The sequence below is a fragment of the Dipodomys merriami genome, unplaced genomic scaffold, assembly GCF_024711535.1.
Source record: "Dipodomys merriami isolate MVZ:Mamm:240054 unplaced genomic scaffold, mDipMer1.0.p SCAF_110, whole genome shotgun sequence".
Lineage (NCBI taxonomy): Eukaryota > Metazoa > Chordata > Mammalia > Rodentia > Heteromyidae > Dipodomys > Dipodomys merriami.
The window spans coordinates 1,129,909-1,139,725 of NW_027202383.1; the positions used below are offsets into that span (position 1 = coordinate 1,129,909).

At 50.3% G+C, this 9,817-nt stretch overlaps 1 protein-coding gene across 2 annotated transcripts in view; it reads left to right on the forward strand.

Moving 5' to 3' along the window:
• Positions 1-9,544, forward strand: part of Grhl1 (grainyhead like transcription factor 1) — a 58,743-nt gene extending 49,199 nt beyond the window's left edge. For both annotated transcript variants that reach the window (XM_070015250.1, XM_070015251.1), the window contains exons 12-16: positions 1,154-1,191; positions 3,618-3,709; positions 3,914-3,999; positions 6,618-6,682; positions 7,780-9,544. In XM_070015250.1, coding sequence (XP_069871351.1) covers positions 1,154-1,191; positions 3,618-3,709; positions 3,914-3,999; positions 6,618-6,682; positions 7,780-7,894 — 396 coding nt within the window. In that variant the 3' untranslated portion in view covers positions 7,895-9,544. The remainder of the gene's footprint in view (positions 1-1,153; positions 1,192-3,617; positions 3,710-3,913; positions 4,000-6,617; positions 6,683-7,779) is intronic.
• The last annotated feature ends 273 nt before the right edge of the window (positions 9,545-9,817 follow it).

Here is a 9,817-nt window from a genome sequence, read left to right on the forward strand (position 1 = left end):
ATAATTCTATCAGTTTTCTTTCATTCATTCATTCATCCACTCATTGATTCAATCATGTCTTAGCTCAGTTAAAGGCTTCTAGAATAGCACTGCAGTTTGGAATTTGAGTCTGTGCTCTTGGGAGTTTAACTTGAGTGATAACCTGTGTCGGATAGCCCCATAAAGAATCTCCAGTGTTAGCCGGGCGCTGGTGGCTCACGCCTGTAATCCTAGCTACTCAGGAGGCTGAGATCTGAGGATCGCGGTTCAAAGCCAGCCCGGGCAGGAGAGACCGTGAGACTCCTATCGCCAATAAACCACTAGAAAACCGGAAGTGGCGCTGTAGCTCAAGTGGTAGAGCGCTTGACTTGAGCTGAAGAGCTGAGGGACAGCGGCCCAGGCCCAGAGTTCAAGTCCCACGACCGACAAAAAAAAAAAAATCTCCAGTGTTGTGTTCCTGTAAACAACTAACTTATGGTCTGACAAAATTAATACCAGGAAGCTGGAACATGTGTTTTTTTAAGAAAAGTAAATTATATGAATTTAAAAAAATAACATCCCAAGGCTTTTTCTCATGGTTCCAGTGCTGAATTATCATCAGCATCTTAGTTACTAATGCTAATTTTGTTGGTTTGTTTTTAAGTCACAGTCTGCTTTGTGGTAAAAGCTTACCAGAGACAGACGCTCAGTCAAGTGGGACTTGCTGAGCCAGATAAACAGAAGGGCTCGGGCCAGGGACCCAGCAGACAGATGTGGAAGGAGTACTTAGCCAAGGCACGGTGGTCAGGGAAGAGCTTGTGGAAGGCAAGCAAGCCTCAGTGGACTTTTGGGAAAGGACCGAGTAGTAGTAAACACGTCGGGCTTTGGACCATGGAATCTCTGTTGTACCATTCTGGTGCCAAAGCGGCTGCACACAATACCTAAGTGAACGCATCTGGCCCTGTTCCTCTAAATGCTTTATTTACAGAGCAGGCTTCAACTAGATTTGGCTATTTTAGAGAAGTTCAAGCTAGTATAAAATTCTAGACATTAAAAAATAAGACTACAGGAATTTGCATTTTTTTTAAAAAGCAGTTGATATTAGATGCATCAAATTGAAAATGATTCCTAATTACATTCTGATTTATTTTGAGCCTATGTGAAAAGCAATCTGTGGTTTTATTTTTTCCCTTAGGTTCTTTCTATTGCTTCAGAGGAATTGGAGGGCGAAGGGTAAGATTTTATGTTGTTTGTCTTTTATGAACATTTTTATTTTGAAGTAATCTCAAACGTAGCAAAAAAAATTGCAGATACAGTACAAGAAAGTCCCTTTTCTCCTAAGGGATTTCAGTGCCATCCTTCCTGAGCATGCCTGGCGTACCCCACTCCCCCCATCAGCAGGGCCATCCACAGCAGGCCACCAGGGGGCGCCATTGCTACCATGCAGTGTCCACGCAGAGCACAGCTTTGTTCCAGCCCAGAACCACATAGTGTACTTGTTGTCATGGTTCTTTACTCGCCTTTGGTCTGGAGCAGTCCTGGCCTTCCCTGCCTTTGCCGATGGTGGCCATCTTCCGTTTTGGCCTCACAGTCAGCATCGGCCTGCACACTCTGGCAGGACTGTCCTTCCTCCCTTGGTTCTCAGCTCAGTCTCATTCTCCATTAAACTTTCCATTTGTTCACTGGTTGGTTTGTGAAGGCGTGAGCCACTGCTGCCCCTTGGACACATTGCCCCAGAGCTGGCCAGGGGGAGCCTTTGCAGCTGTCCCAGGCTCTTTCCGGCCTGGCCCTCCTTCCTGGACCGCTGTCCTGTGCCCTGCCAGACACTGGTGTTTCCCTCTCTAGCTCAGACCCAGCCTTTTGTGCAAGATAGCCTGGTTCCCTCTGTGGAGTCTGGGGTCCAGGATAGGCCTCTGGTGTGCCCCTGGTCCTGGGCCCACTTTCCCATCCCCGTACCTGGCAGCCGCTTTGCAGATGCCTGCCACACTGAGGGGCTGCTCGACCCCTCTCTGCCAGGCGACCCTCCAGCCTTGCTTGTCCCTTCTGACAGCTTTAGGACTAAAATTTTCAAGAAGTGGGAAGTTCTGCTTTGGGGCTGAAATCTCCCTTTCTCTTGATCTAGAACAACGCGTGATGAGAGAAAAACAAAAGCCAGTGCATGATGGGAAAGAGAGCCTAGGTGTTGATTCCATGTTCATTCCTCAGCTTAGTCCCACTGTCCTTCACCACCTCCTCCACCCTCAGTGGTTTAGCTTTGGGGCCTCCGGCACCTTCACTGAATAGAAGACCTGTTGTATATTAGGAGCTGAGCTGCACAGGTATTTGAAGGCCTTAAACTCTATTGCTGAGATGGTCTCAAATGCCTTTCTCCATTTTCAGTTATTTGACTCTTTTCTTGCACACCTCGGTGAGCACAGGCCCATGGAGTCACGCAGATCTGGGCTCCCTTCCTCACACTCTGTGTGCACCACCCTTTTCTTTCCATGGACTCGCAAGTATGCTAAACCCTCTGAAGCTACGCTCGGATGCTCATCTCAGTCCTCTCACGATCATCCCGCCAGCCTGCAGAAACCTGAACTGTGAATCAACACTTTTTTTTTTTCCCCAGTCCTAGGGCTTGAACTCAGGGCCTGGGTGCTGTCCCTCAGCTCTTCAGCTCAAGGCTCGCGCTCTACCACTTGAGCCACAGCGCCACTTCCAGCTTTTTCTGTTGATGTGATACTGAAGAATGGAACCCAGGGCTTCACACCACTAGGCACACACTCTGCCACTGAGCCACATTTCCAGCCCCAACCAACATGCTTTGACCATAGTGTTCCGTCTCACATAAGTTGCACAGATTCCCTCTTGGGCCTCAGTGGCTCATGCCTGTAATCCCACCCATTCAGGAGGCTGAGAGGGTCATGGTTCAAAGCTAGCCCTGACAGGAAAGTCATGAGATGCTCATCTTCAATAAACTACCCCAAAAAAGCCAGAAATGGAGCGGTGGCACAAGTGGTAGAGAACCAGCCTTGAGTAACAGAGGCTCAGAACCAGGCTCTGAGATCGAGCCCTAGTACTGGCACAGAAAAAGGGAAAGAAAAAAAGATGCCTTCTTACCCGAGGCATAAAAATCTGTGATTCCTTAAAGCTAAACAGTACTGCCAATTCTCCTTTTCTCATTCTGTTCTGCTAGCCTACTCACACTGTCTCAAGCTGGGCATGGTAGTGCTTGCTTAGAGGCTGTGGCAGGAGGCTTGTCAGTTTGAGGCCAACCTCAGCTGTGTAGTAAGTCCCAGACCCACAGAGGCTCCTGTAACAGGACCCTCTCTGAATAAATGAAACAGAACAAACGCTTGTACCCTCCTTTGGTAGGCCGTGTGAGTTTGTCCAGTCCCTTCTCCTCTTGGGGAGCAGGCCCCATCCTGAGCAGGTAGCTGGGTCTAGTGAAGCCGGGATGGAGGAAGCGAGCAGGTCGTCAGTCAGTGGTCCCCGGTCTGCCACGGAGCGTCACGCGCCCTGGTGCTGTCAGCATCTTACTCCAGACCTCAGAGTTTGTGCAAAACAATAAGGAAGCTGGGCCAGATAAAGAACAAGAGTCGTTTTGAGTTTAAAAGTCGGCGCTGATACATTTCCAACTCTTCGTTGGAAAGTCACACACTGTATCCGGTCACCTGCAGGTCTGCCTTGAAAAGGGGGCCGTATGGAACGGAAGATGACTTCACGGTCCCCCCTCCCGCAAAGCTGGGCCGGGCAGAAGAACCTAAGAGAGGTGTGTTGGGCCCCATTACTGAGTGGGACTTCTCAGTCCACAGTGAGCGGGAACCACCCACAGCACAGATGGCACCTCGCACTGAATCCTGCCCTGAGCCAGCACGGAGGGGCGGAGGTCGGGGGCGCGGCCTGCTTCTCCGTGCTTGTGTGAATTAACGTAGTCTTGTTCTCCGGCTACCCTCTTGCTCTGGACGGAAACCAGTGTTGCTGTACGTGCGGAAGGAGTCAGAAGAAGTCTTTGATGCCCTCATGCTCAAGACCCCGTCCTTGAAGGGTTTGATGGAGGCTGTAAGTAGGATACATGCAGCCATTCCCTTTCAAAAAAAAAAAAAAGATGGGGGCTGGGAAGGTGGCTCAGTGGTAGAGTGCTTGCCTTGCATGCATGAGGCCCTGGGTTCAATTCCTCAGCACCACATACACAGAAAAAGCTGGAAGTGGGTGCTATGGCTCAAGTGGTAAAGTGCTAGCCTTGAGCTGAAGAGCTCAGAACAGTGCCCAAGCCCAGAGTTCAAGCTCCACAACCAGCAAAAAAAAAAAAAAATAAAGATGGAGGCTGGGCAGGTGGCTCAGTGGTAGAGCGCTTGCCTCGCATGCATGAGGCCCTGGGTTCCATTTCTCAGCACCACATAAGCATAAAAAGCCCAAAGTGGCACCATGGCTCAAGTGGTAGAGCGCTAACCTTGAGCTAAAGAACTCAGGGACAGGGCCCAGGCCCAGAGTTCAGGCATCACAAGCGACAAAGAGAAAGAAAGAAAGAGAAGGAAGGAAGGAAGGGGAAGGGGAGGGGAGGGAAGGGAGGGTCTCCCGTGGTGTGGTGGTGATGCTGGTGGTCACAAGGAGACTGAGGCAGGAAGGCGTCCGGTTCAGGCAGCCGGCAGCACGTAGCGAGACCCTGTCTAAAAACACAGAAAGAAAAAATAAACAGCGGTGGCCATGAGTCTGCCTTTTGTGCCGGATCTTCGCGGCACTGTGGAGGCCTTGCCCGGGCAGATTTGAGAAGCAGCGTGTCATCAGTGTTGGTGCGAGTTTCTCACAGAGGCTGGCAGAGGCTGCAGTCAGCGGAGCCTCGTGCCCCCGGGCAGTGTCAGGCGATGCGCACAGAGCCACGCCAGTTCCTGTGCTGGCTTTGCCCTGCCAAAATCTGACATCAGCCCTTGTCACATCTGCCAGCATCAGGCCCCTGCAGACCATAGAAATCTTTGGGATCACGGTGGCGTGTCCCCCGCTCTCCTGACGGCTGCTGTGTGTCCAGCTTACCAGACAGTCATGATCAGGGCCTGCCTCGTGTCAGGTGCCATGGCAGGCACTGGAGGGACACCAGTGAGCGGCACGGGGCCGAGACACACAATAAAATAAGCAGGGAAATCCGTACGTCAGCTAGCACTGGTGGCCTATAAACCTCTGTGCTCAGGAGGCTGAGGTGTGAAGACTGCAGTTCAAAGGCAGCCTGGGCAGGAAAGTTCATGACTTCCCCGTGTTAACTAACCACCACAATGCTGGAAGCAGAGCTGTAGCTCAGGTCGCAGAGCACCCTCCTTCAGCAAACTAGTTAAGGGACCAGCGCCCAGGCCCTGAGTTCAAGCCCCAGTACTGGCTCAAAAAAAAGAATACATGACTCCTGCTTTGTGGTGGACACTGCTTCATCTCAGCCAGCCCTGAGCCCGCCAGGCGAGCTCTGTTGCCTGATCAGGGCAGGCAGGGTCTGAAAGCCCCCTGCTGATTTTGTAGGCTGATTTTATGTACACACACCTGCCTCTAGAGCGAGGCCTTTCCGCATTTGGCCCGGGTGCTGGTGATTGCGTGGCACGCGTCACCATGCATTTGTCAGACCGCAGGGAGTGAACTGGGCTTGAGTAAGTGCAGCAATACACATTCATTGAGGCAGCAATGCTGGAGGGAGGGGGGCGTGTGCGGGAGGAGGGCGGTGTGCGAGAAGTCTCATCTGCCCATCTTCCCACACACCTAAAACCTCACTAGAAAGGTAGAGCTGTGTGTGTGTGTGTGTGTGTGTGTGTGTGTGTGTGTGTGTGTGTCCCTGTGTCCCTCCTGGGGATTAAACTCAGGGCCTGCACATTATCCCTGAGGTTTTTCACTCAAGGCTAGCACTCTTCCACTTGAGCCACAGCTCCGTTGACAGAGCCTATTAATTAAAAAATAACAAAATTATTACCAGGTAATCTACTCACCTTGTCCTAGTTCTAGACATTGTATATGTGCTTATGTGTTGTGTACATACATGTATATGTGTATGCTGGTCCGTGTGTACATACATGTATGTGTGTGTGCTGGTCTGTGTACATACATGTATGTGTGTATGCTGGTCCTGGGGTTTGAACTCAGAGCCTGAGCACTGTCCCTGAGCTTTTTTGCTTAAGGCTAGTGCTACCACTCGGGCCACAGCTCCACAGCTAGCTTTTTTGGTGGTTAATTGGAGATGAGAGTCTCGGACTTTCCTGCCTGGGCTGGCTTGAACTGTGATCCTCAGATCTCAGCCTCCTGAGTAGCTAGGATGACACGTGTCAGCCACTGGCGCTGGGCAGCACATTTTTCTCAGGCATGAGGCTTACCTCTCTTCAAAGGTGGTAATAGCATCCCTCCTCTGCCGCCACATGGCCTGGCTCTTTCCCGTCTTTGTATATGAGGGGACTTGAGGCAGGACGATCATGAGTTTGAGCCCACCCTGGGCTACAGTGAGATCCTGCCTCAAAAGAAAGAAAAAGGAAGAGGGAGGGAGGGAAGCAGGGGTGCGTGTGTGTGTGTGTGTGTGTAAAAAGGAAGAGAGAAGGAGGGAGGGGTGCGTGCGTGCGTGCGTGCGTGCGTGCGTGTGTGTGTGTGTGTGTGTGTGTGTGTGTGATTAAACGTGAAGACAGACAGCACTTGGTAATTATTTTTCTCCATTCTTTCAGATCTCAGACAAATACGATGTGCCCCATGACAAGATTGGGAAAATATTTAAGAAGTGCAAAAAAGGGTGAGCAGCAGCGGTGGCCGTCTGTGCTGGGGATGCAGCCTGTGCCGCGGCGGGTGGCATGCAGGTGTCGGGGCCTGCGGGGGGCGCCCCACCACAGTGTGCTTTTCCTTCTTACCCTCTCCACCTGAAACTCGTCTGCCTTCCAGGCCCATCTTGGTAGATTGGTTTGGTTTGGTTTGGTTTCCAAGTCAAATTTGTATTTGCTCTTCCCATGCCTGGCTGCGGTGCAGAGGCTCCCGTTGCTGGGTGCACGGTGAGAGTCACTAAGGGCATCAAAAGCTGCCGCCCACCCCGCTGTGCCAGGTGTGAGCAGGTTGTGAGGGGCAGCGCCCCACCTGCCGCTTCATCGCATTTTCCCGTTGCTTTTGGGAGATCTGAGGCGCCGGGCAGCGCAAGGGGCCTAGTCTAGGTCACCTGGCTTGCTGGCAATGCAGCCCTGACACAGAGCAGTTTTGCCTGGCTCCAAGCCTTGGTCCTTTCTGCTTGAGCATGCTACCCTGGGCTAGTTTTCTAGTTATCTAACATTACCTCTTTGTCAGAAATGAATTTATGTATTATTTATTCTGTTCCACTGGTCTGTCTTACGTGTCTGTGCCATGTGGCATGGATTAGCAGGGAATATAGCATAGGAACTTTCTGGCTTAATCTCAGCCAGATCCCAATGGGATTTCTGTGTCTAGAGGACAGGTAAGGCTTACTTGTTTCAGCTTCGAGGATGCCTTCAGACAGGTCAGGGGCTGTGGCTTTAGATCTGGCAATGAGAATTAGCGATAAAGCTTTTGAAAGCTACATCCTGAACGTTCTGTAGGTTTGGGAGTTGGTTTTTTTTAAACTGGGTACCATGTATCAAATGGCTACTCCATGCTGGAGAAACAAGGCAGACTTTTCCACTCACCGTCCATGCTGGAGAAACAAGGCAGACTTTTCCACTCACCGTGTTCACCCTGGGGCCGTCACCAATCCCCTCCTCCCCCAGTGTCATCTGTCTTTGAAGCCAGGCACCGGGTTTGTCTCTGCTGCCCCGGGGTAATGTAATGTACAGCCCCAATGTACTGCCCCAGCCAGTAACTCTGTTGTCACCCCGTGTCTCCTACCAGGATCCTGGTGAACATGGATGACAACATTGTGAAGCATTACTCTAATGAGGACACCTTCCAGCTGCAGATCGAGGAGGCGGCGGGCTCGTACAAGCTCACGCTGACGGAGATCTGAGCCTGCGCCCGCCCGCAGCCCCACGGGAGCCCAGTGGTGTCCCCAAGACCTGGCGGCCGTTGGGCCAGCAGAGGCACCCACGCCCCCTTGCAGATCCTGGCATGTCCGGGGAAAGAATTCCCTTTGCCTTGAGGATGGAGCTGCAGTTAATGTGTTGCATGGGCGGTTTTCAGATGACAGAGAGATCCGTAGATGAATTTGTGTGAATTTCTAATATATGTAGGAAATGCAAGGTGAAAACTCTTATTTCAGGACTTAACTGGCTCTGGGAATCTTGATGCTCTCTGCTGTGTTATTTATCAAAACCATGGCGAGCTGCCTGCTCTCCAATAGTAGGAGTGGGGAAGGCAAGAGGCGTAGCTTTAGGGGTTCTATGCTCTTAGACCCCACTTTAACTTTGCCTCAGGAAGTGGGCACAGTCCCTAAGGACAGGTCAGGGGCCAGCCCCCCCCCCGCCCCCATCTCATCCAACAATGTTTACTAAACGACATGTTACCGAACCTTCCTTTGCAACTTCCTTGGACATATCAGCTGCCTTTCTTATGAAGAACATAAATGGGGTATAGTGTGAAATAAGACAAAGCTGCATTGTATATAAGTGCAATATCTTTTTGAAGGTCTGTGTCTGTAAATGTGTACATACATGTCTGATATAAATATATAATATATAACTGCTGTGTCTGTGTACAGAGTGAGGTACACAGCGAGCTTTCCCTGGAAGACTTTCCCTAGAGACAGAGTTAAGTTATTTCTGGTAATGCAGCCCAAGCAGATACAATGGTGTGTTTTCTCCCACGCAGGACTGTACCCTAGCCTAGCAAGGCCTCAGATGACAGGGTATCTGCTGCTGAGTGTTGTCGTGTGTCTGCACTGTTGGAAAGAAGGATGTGCCAGGTGCTGGTATAATCCTATAATATATAATCCTATAACCAATCCTAACAACTCAGGAGACTGAGATCTAAGGATCGCAATTCAAAGCTAGCTGGGGCAGGAAAGTCTATGAGACACTTATGTCCAGTTAACCAGCAAAAAGCCAGAAGTAGAGCTGTGACTCAAGTGGTAGAGCATGAAATCTCAGAGATGGTCCCTGGCCCTGAGTTCACGCCTCAGGACAGGCACAAAATAAAAAAGGACTGTGGCAGTCGCGTGTGCGTGCGGGGACAGCAGCCGCCAGCCCCACTGGCGCTGGCTCTCGCAGCGGAGTTCTCCTCCTCGGCGTCAATAGTGTCAGAGCTTTAAGCTTCGATCACCACTCTTGTACATTAACCACTCTAGAAAGCATTTATGAATTTGTGATATCACCGTGGCAGGGGAATGTTTTGTAAACATGTTTAATATATGAAAATACTTAATGGTAATTTTATAAAAGAAATCCTATAACAAATGAAATCACGGGTATCTTTAGGCTTAGGGAACTAGAATAGGCCATCTGTGTAAGCAGGCTTGCTAGTTATAGTCTTAGGTGAAAATACTCTAATGAAGTACGTGAACTAGATTGCTGATTTTCTCAGATATCATGGGACACGGGTCATATACAATAGTTTATGTATTGTGTTACAAAATTGATTTTTTGTCTTGCTTGTTTTTAATTGTATCATTGAAGATGTATTTTAAACCAAAGGGATTAAATTTTATATGTCTCTTTCGTAATACGTCACTCGCTGTTCCTCTGCAGCCTGGCTTCTTTGCTGTGTTCACTCAGTCTTGCTGCTCGCCCGGGCTGGCCTCCGTCTCCCAAGAGCCGGGATGGCCCAGATTCCTCACCGAGCCGCCGGCCGCCCTGCCACTGGCCAGCCAAGCAAAATTTGAGGTTTTAAACCATTAGAGGCAAAACACATCTCCTCATTAGCACCTTCTCCTTGTTCTTATTGTGTGTTTAGGTTGCTTCCTCGTGTTAGTTTTCCCCTACACATGTTCAGAATG